This window comes from Gobio gobio (genome assembly GCF_949357685.1).
Source record: "Gobio gobio genome assembly, chromosome: 18".
NCBI lineage: Eukaryota > Metazoa > Chordata > Actinopteri > Cypriniformes > Gobionidae > Gobio > Gobio gobio.
The window spans coordinates 48,042,895-48,067,401 of NC_137111.1; the positions used below are offsets into that span (position 1 = coordinate 48,042,895).

The following is a 24,507-nucleotide window of genomic DNA, read 5'->3' on the forward strand; positions in this document are numbered from 1 at the left end:
AATGATGGATAGATAGATGGACAGAATGATGGATAGATGGATGGACAGAATGATGGATAGATGGATGGACAGAACGATTGATAGATAGATGGACAGAATGATGGATAGATAGATGGACAGAATGATGGATAGATGGATGGACAGAATGATGGATAGATGGATGGACAGAATGATGGATAGATAGATGACAGAATGATGGATAGATGGATGGACAGAATGATGGATAGATGGATGGACAGAATGATGGATAGACGGATGGACAGAATGATGGATAGATGGATGGACAGAACGATGGATAGATGGATGGACAGAACGATGGATAGACAGATGGACAGAATGATGGATAGATGGATGGACAGAATGATGGATAGATAGATGGACAGAATGATGGATAGATGGATAGATGGATGGACAGAATGATGGATAGATGGATGGACAGAATGATGGATAGATGGATGGACAGAACGATGGATAGATAGATAGATAGATAGATAGATAGATAGATAGTCTGATGAGCCTCTCCAACTGTCAAAATTTGAATTTTGTCAGTTGGAGTTTGAACTGTCTTGGCTCATCTGAACATTCGGTCGATGAAAGTCAATGGGATTTTTCCGAGTTTTGATCGTCAATTTTAGGAAAACCTTAAGTCCGATCAGTTAGAAAAGATATAGCACACAAAGTCAGAACAGTCTGAAGCTCTGAGCCGAGTTTGGAGTTTGTAGAGTTAAAGCTCTAGCAGGAGTTAGAGTTGTAAATTTAAAGGTCAGAAGACAATAGGATTTCAGTAAGTTGGCTCTCTCAAGCTAAACTAAACAAGCTAAGCTAAACTTAATTAGTCTCGCGGGTCACGTCTCAGGTCAATTTCCCCTCACACACTCTCCGTCTCCGGCTAATTTCAAACAGGGGCAGTCACCGGCCCGTTCTGCTATTGTACTTTGATTGCAAGCGATGCTCGACGTGGGTAATTTCGTTTAGCTGACTACTTTGATAGACACAGTAATTTAGCAAAGTGCTGAAAGCTCGTCCGACTGACCGTGTGTGTGTGTGTGTGTGTGTGTGTGTGTGTTATCACACTTATACTCCTGATCAGACACGTCACATCCTAATGCAGCTCCCAGTGTGAAAGTCCGCCTGATTTGATTTCACACTGTATAATCTGATCACAGACAACCGCTAGAGGAATTAAAAACGCCGAACGAGAGTGTGTGAGGGAATCAATCAGTCGTAGAGTAGATGTGAAACTGGATTAGGGCGCTTTGCAAACAGCTACTCGAGTGCCACACACTCTGAGGTTTCTTCTTGAACTCATTAGGTGTGTGTAATGGTGTGTATCTGCTGTCTGGCAGTGGGAACGTGACGCATGTGGTGTCTGAGGGGAACGCGGCGCAGGAGCTCTGGAGCTGGCTGGAGGAGCAGGGACTCGGAGAGACGCTGGACAAACTCGTGCTGCACATCAGCTGGTTCACGGAGAGCATGAGCGCTGGCCGGCCCGTGCCTGTGGAAATGAGACATCACATACAAGTAAGTGCACTTCAGTGAATCATAGGCCCCTGTCCCAAATGGCACCCTAAACCCTCGCAGTCTTCCTGCGAGTTCGCACTTCATAGGTGTCATTTACACTGGGGACGCTGGGGACATGTCCCCAACACTTTTTGAAATGGCTGATTTTGTCCCCACCCCTTTTTGAAAGCATTTGGTTAAAATGTTCTGAAAAATCAAGCGAACCAAGAAATGTTGTAGAAAGGTAAATAAAACATGCAATGCAGTTTAGATACAGAAAGAAACAATGTACATTGTCGAAAAAAAGTAACTTAAAGGGTTAGTTCACCCAAAAATGAAAATTCTGTCATTAATTACTTACCCTCATGTCGTTGGACACCCGTCAGACCTCCGTTCATCTTCAGAACACAAATGAAGATATTTTAGTGTAAATCTGATGCTCTGAAAGGCCTCCATTGGCTCAATGGCACATTACACTCTCAAGACCCTTAAAAGGCACTAAAGACGTCGTTACAAAGTCCATCTCACTACAGTGGTTCTACAATAACTTTATGAATCGGCGAGAATAGTTTTTGTGCGCAAAAAAACCCTAAATAACGACTTGCATAGTGATGACGATTTCAAAACACTGCATCATGAAGCTTTGAAGCGTTATGAATCAGTGAGTCGATTCATGATTCGGATCGCGTGTCAAACCGGCAAACTGCTGAAATTTGGCGATTCAAACTGCTGAATCGACTCACTGATTCATAACGCTTCGAAGCTTCATGAGACCGTGTTTTGAAATCGTCATCACTATATAAGTCGTTATTTAGGGTTTTTTTGCGCACAAAAAATATTCTCGCCGATTCATAAAGTTATTGTAGAACCACTGTAGTGAGATGGACTTTGTAACGACGTCTTTAGTGTCTTTTAAGGGTCTTGAGAGTGTAAAGTTGAGCCAATGGAGGACTTTCAGAGCATCAGATTTACACTAAAATATCTTCATTTGTGTCTGAAGATGAACGGAGGTCTGACGGGTGTCCAACGACATGAGGGTGAGTAATTAATGACAGAATTTTCATTTTTGGGTGAACTAAAATAAATTGAACAAAATAAACTATTACTGATTCTAAAATGACCCAAAAACATGCATGCGCCGATCAGTAACTTGAACAAATTCTTGACACAGTTTCTTCTTGTCCAAGTTATACATTCTCTCTCTGTGAACATGACAAGCAGCCACACTGTTGAGTCGGGTTTGTGACATTGCGTTGTATGCTTATGATGTGTTTTCTTTTACATATGAAATGAATTTCAATGTAATCATTGACTTAAAATCATTGAGTTGGTGTTGCAGGGACGTTTACATGTGCAGTCGACATTGTTGAGGGTTTTATGCTAAGTATTTTTGTGTTGTTGACTGGCCTAAGCTATGCCCATTTTGATGCGCCGTTATTCAATATTTTTCCCGTCCAGCTGTAATGTTTTTTCATCTGATCTTTTGTCCCCACCACTTTTCAACACAAACTGACGCCCCTGTCGCACTTTCATGACGTAACGCCGCTTTGAATGTCGGGAAGAAGTCCGCTCCAGTCGAGGGCGCATATCGACCCCTAAAATGACGAATGGGACACCCTACGGTCTCGTGGACTTAATGGATTAGTTCACTTTTAAATAAACTTTTGCTGAAAATTGACATCCAATGTCATCCAAGATGTCCAAGTCTTTCTTTCTAAAGTCGAAAAGAAATTACGTTTTTTGATGAAAACGTTCCAGGATTGTTCTCCATATGATGGACTTTAATGGGCTCCAAATGGTTCAAGGTCCAAATGACAGTTTCAGTGCAGCTTCAAAGGGCTTTAAACGACACCAGACGATGAATAAGGGTCTTATCTAGCCAAACCATCAGCTTCTGCGAGAAACCGAGCAGTTTTTATGCTATTATTTGACCTCTTATCAGACGAATGCGATCATCTCTGAGCTCAGCCATAACTTCCGCTGAGTGAGGTCAAAATACGAGTGTGGTCATAGATGTATACGTAGATGCCTCATTAGCGCTTGCACGGATCCAGTGATAATTTTGTTGACTAATAATTTTCGTCATAATTTTCGTCAATGACCTTTTTTCACGGATGAAAATGAGATGATAACTAAATAAAAACTAGTGTTGGATGACAAAAACTATGACAGTTGATTTTCGTCAACAAATAAAAACGAGATGAAAATGTTAGTGAGGGACGATTAGGGAAGAGATGGGGTCAGAACTGATGTCCTGTGTAACAGATGCTGATCTAACCGCTGGAAAACACACCGGCTCACACACACCCAATCCAGCTCCAGAGCGGCTCAATCCATCAATAACACACATTTATATCAGACCAGTGTTTATGAACTAATGCTGATGAATAATGACAATGTTAACTTTACCATGTTTATATAGTAATATGTTTTAGACGGTTGTAACAATGCATACTTTATCTCCCTCATCTGAACTTGAATGAACAGGCGCAGACATTTCAAAATAAGAGTCCTGGTGTATTTCAAGCTTGTTTATAATTAAAAGTCACGCATTATATATTCGCTTTTGGTTACACAATAAACTGTATTTAATCAAATTCCCATTTAATTCATAGTCTGGAGGAAAGACCAGTTTTTGACACATATTCAAAAAAGCATCAGGGTTATAATAGTTCACTAAAACCATTAAAAACATGTTCATTACTTGAAATTAAGTTATAAAAACTATATAGATGTTTTTAAAAAACAAACAAAAAAGTGAATTGAGCTCTTTCGTGTATTTTTAATGTCAAAAACAAAATGATGTCAAAATGTCAGTTCATGTGACAGTTGGTTATGTAATGCTTAAATGCTTAATGTTTTACAATTGAACTAAACTCATTAGATTTTAGTCGACTAAAACTAAAAACAATTCAGGTGACTAAAATATGACTTAGTCTTTTGACTAAAATGCCATTTAGTTTATGACTAAAACTAAATCAAAATTTGCTGTCAAAATTAACACCGCACGGATCAGTAGAATGAGGCATCTACTATCGATATATCTATAACCACGCTTGTATTTTGACCTCACTGGAGCTCAGAGATGATCACGTTTGTCTGATAAGAGGTCAAATAATAGCATAAAAACTGCTCGGTTTCTCGCAGAAACTGATGGTTTGGCTAGATAAGACCCTTATTCATCGTTTGGTGTCGTTTAAAGCCCTTTGAAGCTTGGATGACATGGGGGTGAGTAAATTATCAGCAAAGGTTTATCTAAAAGTGAACTAATCCTTTAACGGACACGCGCACGTAGCGGCCATTTTAAGTCCACAAGACCGAAAGTGCACATGAAGTGTGCCATTTGGGACAGGGCCTTACTAATACAACAGGTTTATTTGAGCCCTTCCACCTGCTCTTCAATGCCCCGCCCTCCAAACACATCAGCCAACCCGAACATACAACATGAAGCTTTTCTGATTGGCTGAAAAAGGGTGCTTGGTCAGATAAGACGGCGTGGTTAATTCATAGGCTGTGTTTTTGAAATGATGCTGCATATGTACAGGCAAGCGGATGAACCCTGAATATAAATGCAAAGCACAGTTTCTCGTTAAAGGGGAACTTCAGCGCTGGGAAGATGAATGTGTATTTAAACTGGGTCATTTATGTAGTAGAAATGTGAAATTATTTTTGATTTTGACTAAAAAAAGACAGAAAATGTATTTTTGTCTCATGTGGATGAAAGACAACAACTCCCAGAATGCACTTGCTTCGCTGCCCAACAGGCCACTCCCAAAGCCACGGCTATTGGTTATCACTTGCCCATCCAATGTCGTTTTGATATTCATAGTAATAAAATAATTTCGTTCAGTTAGAGAATAAACACTACCATTGTGTCTTTTCAATAAAGTGTGAGTGACCACGGTGGAACAACTTGATGTTGAGTAAATGAGTTTCTCAGGTGCTGTATATGGATCGCTTGCATTTTGTTGACGTATTTTTGTTTTTCTTCCATTGAGATGGAAAATTGACAGGCCTGCAGTTATATATTAATGTTTTTTTTAGTCACATGACCGAAAACTTAATCCAATCACCAGGAGTAAAAAGCTAAACAGGCTATAAACAAACTATAATATGGTTTTAACAACTCTTTCAGCCTTTATTTAATCATTGTGTGATGTTTAATGTCCCTGAGAACATCTGGGGTCTGTTCTTCGTACCTCACTTAATACATCTGAGATGATTTGACAGATCCCAGATCTTCTAATCCTGATAACTGATGTCTGATGTCAAAAACCTTGACAAATTACACAAAAAACCCCACGAATTTCTGGACCTTTATAAGGAAATGACCAAACCAACATAAAAGTTATAATGATAAATGTTTATATTTTATTTTTTTTACATTTTATACAGTATTTATACACCCTTTACATTTTTATTTCAATGTTGTAATTAAATTTTTAATTCAATTTGAAGCAGATTTGTAACGTGACAGTAAAGTTTCTTAAGGGTCAAGATCATCTGCATCTCTTGCGCTGCATCAAGCCATCCCATAATATCCGTCATCACTTAAATTAATGCACAGCTCAGAGTAACTGTACAACATGTGTGTAAACCTCCAATAACATTATAAGTAATTATTCCATCACAAATATATTGCTCAATCAAGTGGCTGTGTCTATAGTATTATACCCAACATTATAATATTATATACATTCTCATATACAATATAACATTTTTATATTATTATTATTGACCCTGGTTCAGTAATGAACTCTTGTAATAAAGTAGCAGTGGCTGGAACAGATTTTAAGTATCACTCAAGATGCAATCTAATCCTGTTTACATGAAATAAGCAGGTTTGATCTTATAGACCTGTTGCTCTGACAGTAAGTCCAGGATGAGCCTCGAAGAACCAAACAATCCAAGATCATGCCAAACCGTCAACAATCAAATCCGGCTAACTGAGTTAGCGACATACGAAGAACGGACCAAACATGAGGGCTTAAATACACAAGGACTAATGAGTAAGACAAGGGACGCCTGTGAACAATCAAGACAATGAACCAATAACAGAACAGAACTAAGAACCCACAAGACTTAAGAGGCTTGTTCGACTTCATGTAGCGACGCGCAGACCGATCGGTGGATGACTTGAAGCAGTGCATGCTGGTTAGAAATTTTGCGCCTCAAGAATAAAAAACTGTTTATTTATTATTATTTATCAGTTTTATTTTGATAAACATGACAATATAACATTGCGCCTACATAAAAGGAGGTTTCACTGTTATAAAAAACAGTTTTGTGACTGAGTTAGCGAAGTATGAAGAACGGCCCCAGTAGTCCCATACACTTGTTATCAACTGGCTTTTTCAAGACAAAGAGAAGCTTTAAAAATCATAGGGAGGTTTTACTGATGTTAAGTTGAGCTTGTGTTCACTACAGACCTTACTTTAGACATTTAACCGAAAACCCATTGACTTCAGGACAGTGGAACCGGAGTTTCTGGGTTTTGGCCTACAAAAATACACTATATTGCCAAAAGTATTGGGCCGCCCCTTCAAATCCCTGAGTTCAGGTGTTCAATCCCTTCATGGCCACAGGTGTATAAATCAGACGCTTCTACACACATTAGTGAGAGAATGGGCCGCTCTCAGGTGTGTGTTTGTGTGTGTGTTCGCTTCTACACACATTAGTGAGAGAATGGGCCGCTCTCAGGAGTGTGTGTGTGTGTGTGTGTTCGCTTCTACACACATTAGTGAGAGAATGGGCCGCTCTCAGGAGTGTGTGTGTGTTCGCTTCTACACACATTAGTGAGAGAATAGGCCGCTCTCAGGTGTGTGTTTGTGTGTGTGTTCGCTTCTACACACATTAGTGAGAGAATGGGCCGCTCTCAGGAGTGTGTGTGTGTGTGTGTGTTCGCTTCTACACACATTAGTGAGAGAATGGGCCGCTCTCAGGAGTGTGTGTGTGTGTGTTCGCTTCTACACACATTAGTGAGAGAATGGGCCGCTCTCAGGAGTGTGTGTGTGTGTGTTCGCTTCTACACACATTAGTGAGAGAATGGGCCGCTCTCAGGAGTGTGTGTGTGTGTGTGTTCGCTTCTACACACATTAGTGAGATAATGGGCCGCTCTCAGGAGTGTGTGTGTGTGTGTTCGCTTCTACACACATTAGTGAGAGAATGGGCCGCTCTCAGGAGCGTGTGTGTGTGTGTGTGTGTGTGTGTGTGTGTGTGTTCGCTTCTACACACATTAGTGAGAGAATGGGCCGCTCTCAGGAGCGTGTGTGTGTGTGTGTGTGTGTTCGCTTCTACACACATTAGTGAGAGAATGGGCCGCTCTCAGGAGCGTGTGTGTGTGTGTGTGTGTGTTCGCTTCTACACACATTAGTGAGAGAATGGGCCGCTCTCAGGAGCTCAGAGAACTCAAGTGTGGGGCCGTGATCGGTGGACACCTGTGCAATAAGTCCAAATATTATACTAAATATTCCACGCTCAACTGTTAGTGGGATTATAACAAAGTGGAAGCGATTTGGAACAACAGCAACTCAGACACAGAGCGGGGTCAGCGCATGCTGAGGGTCACAGAAGTCGCCAACTTTCTGCAGAGTCAAGAGCTCCAGACCTCCAAACTCCTGTGGCCTTCAGATGAGCTCAAGAACAGTGTTAGAGCTTCAGGGAATGGGTTTCCATGGCCGAGCCGCTCATCCAAGCCTTACATCACCAAGTGCAATGCAAAGCGTGGGATGCCGTGGGGTAAAGCGCGCCGCCACTGGACTCTAGAGCAGTGGAGACGTGTTCTCTGAGTGACCAATCACGCTTCTACGTCTGACAATCCCATGGACGAGTCTGGGTTTGGCGGTTACCAGGAAAACGGGACTCGCCTGACTGCATTGTGCCAAGTGTAAAGTTTGGTGGAGGGGGGATTATGGGCTGGGTTGTTTTTCAGGAGTTAGTTCCAGTGAAAGGAACTCTTAATGCTTCAAGACATTTTGGACAATTTCATGCTCCCAATTTTGTGGGACCAGTTTGGGGACGGCCCCTTCCTGTCCCAGCATGACTGACCAGTGCACAAAGCGTCTCCATAAAGACATGAGGAGGAGCGAGTTTGGTGTGGAGGAACTTGAGTCCTGACCTCAACCCGATAGAACAGCTTTGGGATGAATTAGAGCGGAGACTGAGAGCCAGGCCTTCTCGTCCAACATCGCAAATGCGCTTCTAGAAGATTCCCCATAAACACACTCCTAAACCCTGAGCCTTCCCAGAAGAGCTGAAGCTGTTAGAGCTGCAAAGAGCGGACGACTCCATATTAAACCCTACGGATGAAGAATGGGACGTTCATGTGCATGTAAAGGCAGGCATCCCAAAACTTTTGGCAATATAGTGTACGTCATCCCTGCTGCAATCTATTTGTAAAAAATTTTTTTTTTAGATGTATAAATGTGTTGAAGTGAAAGAGTTGTTTAAAAATGTATAGTAACACACAGGCTATAAAGACTTTACAGTCTATTTAATAGATTATACAAATTAAATATGGCAGCTACCTTGATTTATGCAGTGCTAGAATTATAAACTAACAAGCGCTGGTCTCATAAATTATTCATGCGCTAAACGCTCACACACGGTTTAGTTTGAGCATCAACGGCAAACATGTCGACTGTAGTCATGATGTTTCACACGCAGTAATTAAAACAGGTCATGTGCTCGTCACATTTTGTGCACATTCGATCAATATTAGCCTTATGAATATGCAAATGAGAACCTTAACGCAGACATTTTCCAAACGTACAGTGTGAAATCTCAGGCACTGCATTTTCTTTAGTCAGTATTCGTGAATTTTTGTCCAGTAGAAATATCTAAATGTCTTTAAAACAAGATATATTTACCGGATAAGCAAAACGGTGTGCGTTATTCAGACTGATTCAATAGAGTTTGTATCATATTTGGTGTAACTTGTCGCATTTTGCCTTTTTTAATAATTTATTAGGCTGAAATATGAGGTTTGTAATTTTATGAAACTTTATTTTTGTCAAATTATTTGAGCTGTAAAGTTGTTTAAATCTTTATTTGACAATTTAGGACGAAACCATTGGACATTGGTGTCGTTTCATAAGAACGATGCTCCCTAAACCCTATGGGATAAAATAATGACTTGTATTTGAAACAAAAAAGCATGTTAAATTGCACTAATTGAAAATAAAAATGAGTCCATTGCATTTTATTTCCAGGGCTTGCATTTTTAGGGTCTGAAATTCAACATGGTTGAATACTGTATTTAAGCTGTGAATATTTCAATTCAAAACATTATCAAAAATTCAATAATCCATATTCGCCTTCCAGACTTCCAAAATATTCAACATTGCACATCCGAGAACTGCAGGTTGCATTTATTTAAATGGACTGAATATTTTGGAAATTAAGTATGAAAGGTGAATTTCAGACTCTAAAATGCAAGCACTGTTAATGCAATGTATTTAGTGCAATTCAACATGCTTTTTTTGTTTCAAATACATTTTTCATGATTTTCCTTCCATGCTAGTTTTCTGTTTTAGCAATTTCGAGTGCAAAAAAAGTCCCTTAGATCTTAAATTGTATTTTTGTGGTGATTGTGTCCTCGAGCACTGGGTGGCACTGTGAGCCCGAAAGCGTTTCTCACATGAGGTGACACTGTACATTTGAAATAATAAATATATAACCATCTTAGATTTGAGAAGAGGAGATTATCAGTGAATGACTTAAAGTTGGGTCTTTTTCTCATGCAAAGCTATAACATTTGAACAAGACATTTTTCACACTTTTATAGTACTTTTTAGTCTTTGCCGGAATAAATCACCATACATTTCTTTTAGATGGAAAACGGAGGCTTTGACAAGGGTGAGAAATAGGACATTTTCGGTGTGAACCAGTGTTATTATTTACATTTATGCTTATGCATTTGGCATATGCTTTAACTAGAATGATGCCGTTTTATGGGTGGTAACATTGCTAAGTGGTAGTTAGGGTGGTTGCTTGTGCATTATGTCATATAGCACTTAACATTATATTCATTTTTCTGTCTGTCTAATTTATTTAAAAAAATAAAAATAAAAAAATCCTGTGTGTTCTGTGTTAGATTAACTGAGACTTGTTACAGCACTTGCATACTGTAGCCTCTGACTGTTGTAGTTGCTTCTATTGCTCTCATCTGTAAGTCGCTTTGGATAAAAGCGTCTGCTAAATGACTAAATGTAAATGTAAATGTAAATGTCATTTTTATGCTGGGTGTTGTGTTGCTAGTGTAACCGAGGCCAGCTAGTAGTTGCTATGCGAGTAAAACTCACTCCTCTGATCTCAAGAGACGCTCTAGTGACTGACACTAGGGGTTGCATCCTTTAGCCTCCTTGTTAGAGCATCCGACTCTCATGCCGGCGGACCCGGGTTCAAGTCCCGCTTGGAGCGGGGCAGTTCGATCAGGAGGGGTTACACTAGGGTGTATATATTACCATCTTAACATTTAAGGAAATTGCAGAGCAGAGAATTAGATCAGATAAAATGTGTCACAGGTTCTTGTACTAAAGCCTTTTAGAACATGCAAACATCCAAACATTTTACATCCAAATTGTTCCTTTATTTCCAAAAAGCATTTTCACCCGTGCATTGAGTTCGAGGAGATTGAATGTGCCTCGATTACATTTCTATGGAAAGCAACTTCACAGCCTCTCAGGGAAATAATAGGAAATGACTATGCATTTCACTTGTTGGTTGCAAAACCACATTTGATAAAGCCTGACAGCCTCAGTGGGATGTTTAAAGGAAAACTCCACTTGTTTTTTTTTTTTTTTTTTAAATAGGCTCATTTTTCGACTCCCGTAGAGTTAAACAGTTGAGTTTTACCTGTTTCGAGGCGATCTCCAGGTCTGGTGGTAGCACTTTTAGCTAGGGCTGCAACAAACGATTATTTTGATAATCGATTAATCTAACGATTATTAGATCGATTAATCGACTAATCATCGATTATTGTAATTGCAATTGCCGACTAATTTGTACGTTTTTAACATTTATTCAGCTTTTTCATTTATTAAAAAAGGAGTTATACATATTCTAACTATAATATATAAAAAAGAAAATCACTTCAGCTTTTGAAATGGTTGTTTTAATGAACTTTGAGCCAAGTTTGCAGAACTCAAAATCACACACAAATGCTTTCTAAGCATTGTTTAAATATTACATAATAATAATAATAATAATAATAAAAAAAAAGAGCTGCATTACAGACAAAAAAAATATGTTTGTATGTAAACATCTCTTGGCAGCAGTATCAAGAGCTTAATTTGTAAAACAATAGTAGGCCCACTGCTTTTCTTAGAACTCAAACAGAAAAAGAGGACATTTACTTCAGGACACAAAGAATGGTAAAAATATTAATCTGCAAACAATTAAAAGTATAAAATTAAAATATTTTTTTACATGACAATTGAGCTGACAGATTCTCTTTTAATTAAGTTTAAATAAAAAACAATTTTTTTAGTTTATTCTTAGCTAAAAACACTTAGTTCTTTCAAAAATATATGTGCTCATTAATGTATATTTACTTCTTTCAAGTAATAAAGTATTCTCGTAAGTTTATAATATGCCATTGAAAACACATACGGGTGAGGGGTTCGAATGCCGGTCGCCATGTTGCCCCTCCATCTTGAAAGTACATTAGCCAAAGAGGGACATACCCGTGAATTCAAGCTTCGCCTTTGGCGTTTTAACACTCGATGGCACCGTGTCGAATGTGGACGAGGTCGAACTGGAAGCCATGTTAATCTTGGACTAAATCGGCCACCGTAGGAGTTAAAACGAAATCGGAATTGAGAGGAAGAGAAACTAATATTCACTGGATGGTCATATACCTTTTCACCACTAGATGGGGGAAATATCACACAGTGTAGCTTTAACAGTATGAAAAAGTAACTGATATGATATTCTTCCTAACATCTCCTTTTGTAAATCTGATCAGAACAAGAGTCAATGGGCTGATCCCTGATCAGTGCTCCGACTACTGAACTATAGTTCTGAAACGAACTATAGGGAGCTGATTGAGACGCACTCTTAGTTTGAAGTCTTGTGAAACTTTACCACATCTTGCTAGTTCGGAGTAGTTTGCACTCCGTGGCTGAATCTGAAATCGCCCCCTAAAACTTCAATCACTATTCCCTACTTTAGTCCGCTAATACAGTTCACGGTATTGTGAATGAAAACGAGTGCGTGAAGTCGGACAGCCGTTGTGTGTTCATCGGCTGTACACTCATTATTGTGGTGCAATATAGGACTGAATGAGTGCACTCAATAACGTCCGCTATGGTTTCAGACACCACCACAAATGGCTGTCCCCTCAAATAATGTCCTATTTGAGGGTATAGGGGGCGATTTCGGATTCAGCCCATCATTCGCGCTGTTTTCTTCTACTGCAATAGCATTTGTAAGGGCTGCATTACACTCTAGCGCTACAGCGCCATAGCGGTCAAATCGCAATATTGCAGGCCCTTACATTGTTGTCGAGTAGTCGTTTGATCTCACTTGACCTAAAGATATTTGTCGACAATTTTTTTAATGTCGACTAATCGTTTCAGCCCTACTTTTAGCATAGCTTAGCATAGATCATTGAATCTGATTAGACCATTAGCATCTTGCTCAAATTACCAAAGAGTTTCGATATTTTTCCTATTTAAAACGTCTTTTCTGTAGTTACATCGTGTACTAAGACCGATGGAAAAGGAAAAGTTGCGATCTTCTTGGCCGATATGTCTAAGAACTATATTTTGAGCCGTACCATGAGTGCAGCGGCGCAATGATATTACACAGCGCCTTGATTATTACATTTATGCATTTATTACGCAGGAATGAGAGAATAGTTCCTAGCCATATCTGTCCAGAAAATCACAACTTTTTATTTTCCGTCTTAGTACACAATGTAACTACACGCAAAAAAATGAACTTTCACTGTTGTTAGTTGCACTCAAATCATCCTTGTTCACATTACTTAAACAAAAAACTCATGTAACTAAATGAACTTAAATTTACTGAGTTGTTTCTACTAAAAATGAGTATTGTCAGCTTTACTTAATAAGCGTTTGTTCGGTCCACGTAACATTGCTGAGTGAAACGAACAAACTTGGCAGTGGATCTGTAGTTCCCAGCATGCTTTGCAAGGGACTGCATTAGGAGAGTAAATTTAGGGATTAAAGTGTTATTTTTAGTGCTGTCAAACGATTAAAATATTTAATCGCGATTAATCGCATTAATGCCATAGTTAACTCACAATTAATCACAATTAATCGCACATTTTTATTTATTCTAAATGTCCCTTGATTTCTTTTTGTCCCATTATTTTTTCTTATTTTAATGCTCTTATCAACATAGAAAAGTGGATCGGCTTGCTTTGTTCAAATGTTTGTTTTATTGAAAACAACATTGGCATACTGTAGTGTTCGATTTCACACCGACATTCTCACTTGAAGCAGTCATTCACACTTGGAGCAAATAATCGCTCACACAATGTAACACTGTCCATCAATAAAAGGGTGAAAAAAATACTTTGTTGCACAAACAGCCCCTTCAACAGCCCTTTCTAAGGGATCAAAACAGGGTGATACAAAATAAAATTACAAAGTGCACATGCAAGGTAAACTAGGACTCCGCCTATAGTGCAGTTAAACCAGGGGTCGCCAACTAGCGGACTCCGGTCCAAATCCGGACCGCGAAGCCTTTTGACGTAGGCTAATGAAACAGTTAACGTTGCAATGCTCACTGTTACGTTCAGACCCAGACGCGCGGTCAAGCATGCAGGTGCGTTCACACCGGACGCGAATGACGCGACATGCATGCCGCTTAATTCGCGCCGCAGAATGTCTATTTGCGTCTTTGCATTGACTTAAATCACTCGCGCAAAACGCTTCATTCGCGTCCGGTGTGAATGCACCATCAGAGCAGAAAGCAGCGCTCAAGACAAGCACTTTTAGTTGAAGACCCCTGAGTTAAACCATGGCTTAATACGTTTCTCATTTCGGCGTCTCACGCTTGCCATCCACGTCTACTCTTTTAATGGCGAACAAGTGCGGGCAGCCGCAGCGTGCCTGATGTTTTGTTTCCGGTCTAGCTACATCCGGAGTGGTGTTGTAGTTTTTCTAACGTTACTAGTTGCTGCAACAGCATGTGAAAAAACTACAAAGTTTGTTAGACCAAAAAGAACGTTAATCTCGCGATAAAAAAATTGACGCCGTTAAAATAGGTTTGCGTTAACGTCGTTAATAACGCGTTTAACTGACAGCACTAGTTATTTTATGTGTATTTCAGTAAAGGGAAAGATGTTATTAGTTTATGTTAGTGTTTAATGTTCAGTTATGTTGGACATTTAGAGGATTTTCTGTAATTTTGTGGTTACCATTATGCAGAAGAGTGCCTGTGTTTAGGCTGTGGGCACTTATATACACACATTTATTGGATGGACTTTCTGCCCTCAATTAAGTTATTTTTGCATTTTGTTTCTTAAAATATGCTTGTTGTTATTCAATAGTTTTCCACTTACACTTGAGAGCAAATAGTTCATTTAAAAAGGTAAATTAAATCGATAAATGTGTTCACCTAACATGATAAACTTTTATAAATTTAACATAACTTTATTAAGTAAACTGCACATATAAATAGTATGTAACCGTGACAAATTCAAATGGTTTGTACTTTAGGGCTGCAACGACGCGTCAACGTCTAGAATGGAACCGATCTAGAATAATGGCGGCTTCTGCTCCTGGGCATAGTGAAATTGATAATTTATTATGTAAAGCCGGACCGCGACATTCAAAATTGTGGGAGTACTTTATACAGAAGCCTTATTCACACTGCCTTTGTTTGTCTCGCGCAGCTGAACCGTGGCGTTTGTATTGCAAATACAGACGAATATTGTCCATTTGGTCACATTTTCCGGTGTTCTTCTCCGACCCCAGTACGTCTCGTGCTTTTGATTTATTATGGGCAGCATATATCTGCTGCAAATGCGACCGGTTTCCCCTCTGTCCCAAACACATATGCATATATAACATGCTGTATATAGGTAGTTTACATGATTAAAGTAATATTAAAGTTAAGATATGCCTGTAGTTTTAATCATTTAAATGCGTCTTTGAAGTTTGGGCAATAACTTCTGGCAGTTTTAGTCGTTTTTTATGCACATGTATATCTTCAAAATAGACGGCTTAGTTATACATTAACACTGCTGAAAGCTCCTGTATGTGAACCTTTTGCAGATAAATACAAGTGCATTTTCGTTTACTATTGACACAAATCAATAAGTAAATCATACTCAAATATTATAGTAAACATTTCCTAATTAGGCCTACTCTGTATACATTTTATGATGAATAGTATCATTAGTTATACATAATGTTTAAAATGCTTCTTGTGTTCATATATTTCATTATAAAATGGCATACTATGTACACTACCCTTCCTGAAATGCAATTAATATTGTCATCATTCATTGATTTCATGTTAAAATAATATACAAATTCACTACCCTCTTTGAAATGCAATAATCAGTAAAAAAAGTTAGATTAGTCGACTAATCGTAGAAATAACCGTTAGATTAGTTGACTAATTGGAGCAATAACCGTTAGATTAGGCGACTAACTGGGAAAATAAGGGACCGAATAGGCGGCTAACCGAAAAATAATCATCAGACTAGCCGACTAATCAAAAAATAACTGCTAGATTAGTCGACTAATCGGGGAAAATAATCGCTAGATTAGCCGACTAATAAGGGAAAATAACTGTTAGATCAGGCGACTAACAGGAAAAATAATTGTTAGATTAGTCGACTAACCGGGAAAATAACTTTTAGGTTAGTCGACTAATCGGGAAAAACAACCGTTACATTTGTCGACTAATCGGGAAAAACAACCGTTACATTTGTCGACTAATCGGGGAAAAATAACTGTCAGATTAGTCAACTAACCCGAAAAATAAGCATTAGATTAGGCAACTAATCGGAAAAGTAACCGCTAGAGTAGTCGGCAAACCGAGGAAAATAACGGCTAGACCAGAAATGGTTAGATTAGTCGGCCAACTGGAAAATAATTGTTAGATTAGTCGGCTAACTGGAAATAATCGTTAGATTAGCAAACTAATCAGGAAAACAAGAGTTAGATTAGTCGTCCAGGTGGAAAAATAATCGTTAGATTAGTCGACTAATCTGGGAAAAACAAATGCCAGATTAGTCGACTAATCGAGAAAACTATCGTTAGATTAGTCGACTAATCGAGAAAATTATCGTTAGATTAGTCGGCAAACTGGAAAATAATTGTTAGATTAGTCGGCTAACTGAAAAATAATCGTTAGATTAGTCAACTAATCGGGGAAAATAACAGTTAGATTAGCCGACTAATCAGGAAAACAAATGCCAGATTAGTCGACCAAGCGAGAAAATTATCGTTAGATTAGTCGACGAGCTGGAAAATAATTGTTAGATTAGTCGACTAACTGGAAAATAATTGTTAGATAAGACGACTAATCTGGGAAAACAACAGTTAGATTAGCCACCCAGGTGGAAAATAATCGTTAGATTATTCGACTAATCGAAAAATAAAATAATAATAAAAAAATTGTTAGATTAGTCAACAGAAAAAATAATCGTTAGTTGCAGCTCTAACTTACTTAAAGAAATTTTGTCAGCTTTACTTGACTTTCTTTCGTTCATATAACTAATTGTTATTTGTAAAAATTACTCAATACAGTTCATTTGATTTGATTCAATGATCTATGCTAAGCTATGCTAAAAGTGCTACCGCCAGACCCGGAGATCGGCTGAAGGGATATGAAAATGGTAAAACTCAACCGTTTAACTCTAGGGGAGTCGCAAAATGAGCCTATTTTCAAAAAAAGTGAAGTGTTCCTTTTAATACAGCGCCAAATAGAGCCATCAGTGCGACGCCGGGCCTCGTAGCGCATCGCTAACTGACGTTGAAGACTGATTCTCCACCCCTGGACAACGCCGTGGGCGCTTCCACAGCATATGTGCCCCACATAAAGAAATATGCTGCCTGTTTCAGGAACTCCATTAATCTTTCTGTTCCTCCTCGGTGGGGATACAGACGAGCAGAAGTTGTCCATCTTGCGTCGCCGCCAACCGTGCCCAAAAAGCTGCTCTCTCGTCTCAGAGGACGTATGACTGTGAACTTGAGCTTGTCTTTTAGCCGGTTTAGTGCTGCAGAGCAGAAAATGTCTTGTTTGCTTTGAGCCGGCATTGATTGAGGCGTTTAACAACATGATTGATACAAATATAAGAGCCAGGTAATGATGCAGGAGACTTTAATTGATCTGCAACATTAAAAGAATAATTCAGCCGACAATGAGACGTCTGTCATTCACAACTTGTATGCGGATATTTCTGAGAAGAAATTTGCATTCCACCTGACAACATAGTGGCCATGATAGACTAAAGTATATATCGCATGTCTGATGAAGTGATGTGATGCTTTGTGTGAAGAATAATGGCGCTGAACACCATTTAATCCTGAAATACACGAGTATAAATGAGATTTGAGAAGAGATTATCAGTGAATGACTTAAAGTTGGATCTTTTTCTCTATGACATTTGAATGAGACATTTTTCACACTTTTATAGTACTTTTTAGTCTTTGCCAGAATAAATCACCATCCATTTCTTTTAGATGGAAAACGGAGGCTTTGACAAGGGTGATAAATAGGACATTTTTGGTGTGAAACTGATATTATTTACATTTACGCTTATGCATTTGGCATATGCTTTAACTAAGATGTTGCTATACCGTTTTACGGGTGGTAGCATTTGCACAGATTGTAAGATGTTTATATTGATCAGATTTTTAGTGTTAATCTGTGTTGTTGTTATTATTATTATTATTATTATTATTACTACTACATTTGTGACCCTGTACCACCAAACCTGTCATATGGGTCAGTTATTTGAAATTGAGATTTATACCTCATCTACTAATGCATATTACTACTAATAATACATTTTGGATATATTTACGGAAGGAAATTTACTAAATATCGTCATGGAACGTGGTCTTTATTAACTGCCACCCCCCTTTTTGAGAATACACATGAAAATGCACTATCCAAACTTAAAGAGCTGTGATTCAAGAATACTTTGGAATATAGACCGAAGTTTGGTCTTGTTTTAAAGCAGACACTCGTTGTTATTATTATTGTAGAAGTAAAAGCAATTAAAAATATGAAAGTATGAAAAAATTATGGAAGTTTAAATTTACTGTAAATAAAAAATACTGTACTACATATTTTTTATTGTATATAAAAAAAAATTAAAAAATGTTTTAATCTAAAATTGCTATAAAATCAAAGCCATATGTCTAACCAAGTTGTGTTCCAAATTTGAAGTTGATATCACAAAAATTAAAGTCCCCATGAGATGTTTAGGCGCTGTACCAAAAATAGCCACCGGGTGTCATTCAAATTCCATTGATTATTTTTGGTGCATTTTCCTATAAATTTCTGTCCAAATTTCACTTCCATCACAAAACAGTCACCAAATATGGAACCTTGAGACTCAGACCTTTCTGACGAAATGCGTTTTGTTAAGATTAGAAAATATTTTGATTATAAAGTAGTTCAAATAAATGTTGTAATATGAAACATGACACCGCCCACTAGGGGGAGGAGCCCGTGAGAATAATTTAAAGTACCACTTCCATGGTAACACAACGTCCAAATTCTAAATGGTTTTCACAGGATGAATTTTGAGTTTGTAAGCTTTCGAATGATACCTAATACATGATAATTACTAAAAAATATGATACGAAAAAAAAGGCGTTCAAAAAAATAGCGCCAGCGGGACGGTGACAGTTAAGAGGTTAATATCCTAATGAATTATCAAAAAAATTATAAATTTGACCCATGCAATGTATTGTTGGCTATTTTCACAAATATACCCGTGAGACTTAAGACTCCAATGTCACATTTATGCATTTGACAGAAGCTTTTATCCAAAGCAACTTTCATTGCATTTATTTCGATGCATTTCCTGGGAATCAAACCCACGATGTTGGCGTTGCAAGCGCCATGATCTACTGTTTGAGCTACAGGAATATTATAATATTTTAGTTTTAGTTAACAACAACAACAACACTGGACTGCAAACTATTCATTTGATAATGATGCACGATCAGAAGAAGAGCAGAAGAAATGTGCCTTTATTAGCGCTCTAAAAATGGTGAATGACAAATCTGGTTCTCTCCTGAAGAGAAGCTGCAGCTATTACACCCACTGACTTGTAGGAAATGCAGATAAATACGCCTCTTGCTGCCGTCTAGACGGATGGGATGATCATGCAAGGGTACAGAGAGTGAAATGTGTGCGTGTGTGTGTCTTCAGAGACATCTGTTTCGCTATCAGTCATGCACTTGGAGAGGGAGTCGAGGCCCAATCAGGAGGGATGTGAACCCGATCTCCGCCAGTGTTCAGGCTGTGATCTCATTAACCTGAGCGGACACAGCTCACCTGTTCAAGTGTTGGTCATTAACCCGCAGCAGACGCTTCCCTCACCTGCATTCATTCCATTGTTTCGTCCTGTTCTATCCTCAGACGGAAAAAAAGAAGCATATTATCCCTGTCTGCAGGGGCGGCTTTTGCAATTTGGAGGCTCATTTCAAAGAAACAGTCGGAAAACATTGTATGCAGTCTGACTGCAATTACTTCATCATCCCTGTTATATTTAACTGTGTTATTTACTTTTAAACAACACATTCTATCTCTTTAACCAGAGCTATTGTTACACTCATGACCGAAAACAAGCTAAAATAATGCCAGCAGGTGACGGCAAATCATTGTCTTAACGAGCGACTAATTGAGTCAATGAGCCATTCCTAGGGCCGTATCACACACTCGACGCAAGTGTTTTCTGCTAGTTTTCATTTTCACGTCCAGCATCACGTTGTTTAAATATCAAAAGCACTGGCGCATCTGTTCACCCATAGGTGTCTGGTCTGAACACAAGGTGTGTTCAGGAGCATTGCTATTTTGAGGAACTGAAAACGACTGACCAACACAAACCTGGACTAAAGTCAATAGCGCAGTATTTCTTGTGTTATTTAAAGGGGACTTTAGTAATACACTCACCTAAAGGATTATTATGAACACACACTAATACTGTGTTTGACCCCCTTTCGCCTTCAGAACTGCCTTAATTCTACGTGTCATTGATTCAACAAGGTGCTGAAAGCATTCTTTAGAAATGTTGGCCCATATTGATAGGAGAGCATCTGCAGTTGATGGAGATTTGTGGGATGCACATCCAGGGCACGAAGCTCCCGTTCCACCACATCCCAAAGATGCTCTATTGGGTTGAGATCTGGTGACTGTGGCGGCCATTTTAGTCCAGTGAACTCATTGTCATGTTCAAGAAACCAATTTGAAATGATTGGAGCTTTGTGACGGTGCATTATCCTGCTGGAAGTAGCCATCAGAGGATGGGGACATGGTGGACATAAAGGGATGGACATGGTCAGAAACAATGCTCAGGTAGGCTGTGGCATTTAAACCATGCCCGATTGGAACTAAGGGGCCTAAAGTGTGCCAAGAAAACATCCCCCACACCATTACACCACCACCAGCAGCCTGCACAGTGGTAACAAGGCATGATGGATCCATGTTCTCATTCTGTTTACGCCAAATTCTGACTCTACCATCTGAATGTCTCAACAGAAATCGAGACTCATCAGACCAGGCAACATTTTTCCAGTCTTCAACTGTCCAATTTTGGTGAGCTCGTGCAAATTGTAGCCTCTTTTTCCTATTTGTAGTGGAGATGAGTGGTACCCGGTGGGGTCTTCTGCTGTTGTAGCCCATCCGCCTCAAGGTTGTGTGTGTTGTGGCTTCACAAATGCTTTGCTGCATACCTCAGTTGTAACGAGTGGTTATTTCAGTCAAAGTTGCTCTTCTATCAGCTTGAATCAGTCGGCCCATTCTCCTCTGACCTCTAGCATCAACAAGGCATTTTCTCCCACAGGACTGCCGCATACTGGATGCTTTTCCCTTTTCACACCATTCTTTGTAAACCCTAGAAATGATTGTGCGTGAAAATCCCAGTAACTGAGCAGATTGTGAAATACTCAGACCGGCCCGTCTGGCACCAACAACCATGCCACACTCAAAATTGCTTAAATCCCCTTTCTTTCCCATTCTGACATTCAGGAGATTGTCTTGACCAGGACCACAACTTTAATCCAACACTCTCAATTGACTTTGTAGCGTCTCCTTTTCTGACTTATAGCAGCTTTTAGACATTGTTCTGTTTTTTTGTTATATGACAGAGTGTACAGCAAACACACTAACGAAACAGAAATATGTTTTTATAAGCTGTCGACCCAAAAAAACGAGCGTTTAAGGAGACAAAAGTGGATTCAGGCAATAAAACGTGACGCTTCAGCAGGAAGAATGGGTGAATTTTGGGATCCTGACACTCAGTATGCCTCAGTGTGCTTATGTGTGCAGTAAACATTTAGTCACTGTTAAGTCAAATATCCAAATGTCAGTTTTATATATTATATTTCCTGTCTCTGATTGCGTTCTCCTCTAGTGTGTGTAGTTCTCGGTGTCGCGCTCTGTCTCAGAGGCCTGTATCCACTTTTTTGTCCTTAAACGCTCGTTTTTTGGGGTCAACAGCTTTTAAAAACGTCTGGGTTTTTGGTTGTGGGTTTTTTAGCTTGTTTGCTGAACACTTTGTCACATATCAGCTTTTAGACATTGTTCTGTTTTTTGTTATAAGTCAGAAATGACAAGGAGGCGCTTCACGCAATACAAAGTCAATGGAGAGCGGGGCACAACCTAACACATGGTAAATAGATGGATGGATGGATGGATGGATGGATGGATTGTAAGAGATGGATGGGTGGATTGATGGATGGGTAGATTGTAAGATAGATAGATAGTGAATGGATGGATGGATTGTAAGATAGATGGATAGATGGATGGATTGTAAGAGATGGATGAATGTTAAGAGAGATGGATGGGTGGATTGGATGGGTAGATAGATTGATAGATAGATAGATGGATGGATGGATAGATTGTGAGAGATGGATGGATGGATTGTAAGAGCTGGATGGATGGATTGATATATGGGTAGATTGTAAGATAGATAGATAGTGGATGGATGGATGGATGAATGGATGGATTGTTAGATAGATGGATGGATTGATGGATGAATTGTAAGATGGATGGATGGATGGATGGATGGATGGATTGTAAGATGGATGGATAAGTAGATTGTAAGAGATGGATGGATGGATGGATCGTGGGATGGATGGATTGTGGGATGGATGGATTGTAAAATGGATGGATTGTAGGATGGATGGATTGTGAATGGATGGATTGTAAAATGGATGGATTGTAGGATGGATGGATTCTAGGATGGATTGTAGGATGGATGGATTCTAGGATGGCTCAGGGGCGGCAGTGGCTCAGTGGTTCATGTAGGTTGTCTACAAACCGGAAGGTTGGTGGTTCGATCCCCGGTTCCACCTGACCAAGTGCCGAGGTGTCCATGAGCAAGACACCTAACCCCAGCTGCTCCCGACGAGCTGGATGGCGCCTTGCATGGCTGACACCGCCGTCGGTGTGTGAATGGGTGAATGTGAGGCAAAATGTAAAGCGCTTTGGATGGCCGTAGGTCTGTTAAAAGCGCTATATAAATGCAGTCCATTTAGGATGGATTGTAGGATGGATGGATTCTAGGATGAATTGTTGGATGGATGGATGGATGGATGGATTGATAGATGGGTAGATAAATTGTAAGATTGTGGATGGATGTATTGTAGGATGGATGGATTGTAGGATGGATGGATTCTAGGATGGATTGTAGGATGGATGGATTCTAGGATGGATTGTAGGATGGATGGATTGTAGGATGGATGGATTGTAGGATGGATGGATTCTAGGATGGATTGTAGGATGGATGGATTCTAGGATGAATTGTAGGATGGATGGATTCTAGGATGAATTGTAGGATGGATGGATTGTAGGATGGATGGATTCTAGGATGAATTGTAGGATGGATGGATTCTAGGATGGATTGTAGGATGGATGGATTGTAGGATGGATGGATTGTAGGATGGATGGATTCTAGGATGAATTGTAGGATGGATGGATTCTAGGATGGATTGTAGGATGGATGGATTGTAGGATGGATGAATTGTAGGATGGATGGATTCTAGGATGGATTGTAGGATGGATGGATTGTAGGATGGATGGATTCTAGGATGGATGGATTCTAGGATGGATTGTAGGATGGATGGATTGTAGGATGGATGGATTCTAGGATGGATTGTAGGATGGATGGATTGTAGGATGAATTGTAGGATGGATGGATTCTAGGATGAATTGTAGGATGGATGGATTGTAGGATGGATGGATTGTAGGATGGATGGATGCAGAGCCGGCCCCAGGCATAAGCGAACTAAGCGGCTGCTTAAGGCCCCCTTGGCCACCAGAGGGCCCCCAAGAGCACAAGAAATTACTCTCCGGCAAAGTTATTTTATGATGACTGAAATTGCGAAATGGCCTTAAACAATTATTGCAATAAATTGCAAAATGTTTTCTAATATATGCAGGGAATGATTCTGACAGCGTTGCACGAGCTCGCGGCGCCATCGGCTGGACACTATTCGCTTGTTAGTCAGGGTTCAAAGCAGAGTCCTGCACGGGTCCGATTTTGTAAACCCGCACCCGCCCGTACCCGCAGTGCTTAAAACCGCATCCGACCCGTTTTCCGACAACAGCACTAAATAAAATCCGCACCCGACCCGCTTAAAATAGAACCGACATCCGACCCGCACCCACAATAAAATCAGTTTAGCATATCACATTATAGACACACTTACAAAAATGATTATTGCCAACATACAGAAGTTATTATACAACCGTTAACACAAGGACAACTTCAGCCGAAACATTCTAAACAAAAAATCAGATGAGCGAGCCCAGAATATGAAAGCAACGTGATGTAAGCAA

The 24,507-nt window shown here is 39.4% G+C and overlaps 1 protein-coding gene across 1 annotated transcript in view; it reads left to right on the top strand.

The window, feature by feature from the left end:
- The window catches only part of dntt (deoxynucleotidyltransferase, terminal), a gene marked incomplete at both ends in the record, with an annotated part of 247,276 nt that overhangs the window by 18,215 nt on the left and 204,554 nt on the right, over positions 1 to 24,507 (top strand). Inside the window, one exon of the mRNA XM_079843630.1 lies at positions 1,347 to 1,521. Within this exon, the coding sequence (XP_079699756.1) occupies positions 1,347 to 1,521 (175 nt within the window). The remainder of the gene's footprint in view (positions 1 to 1,346; positions 1,522 to 24,507) is intronic.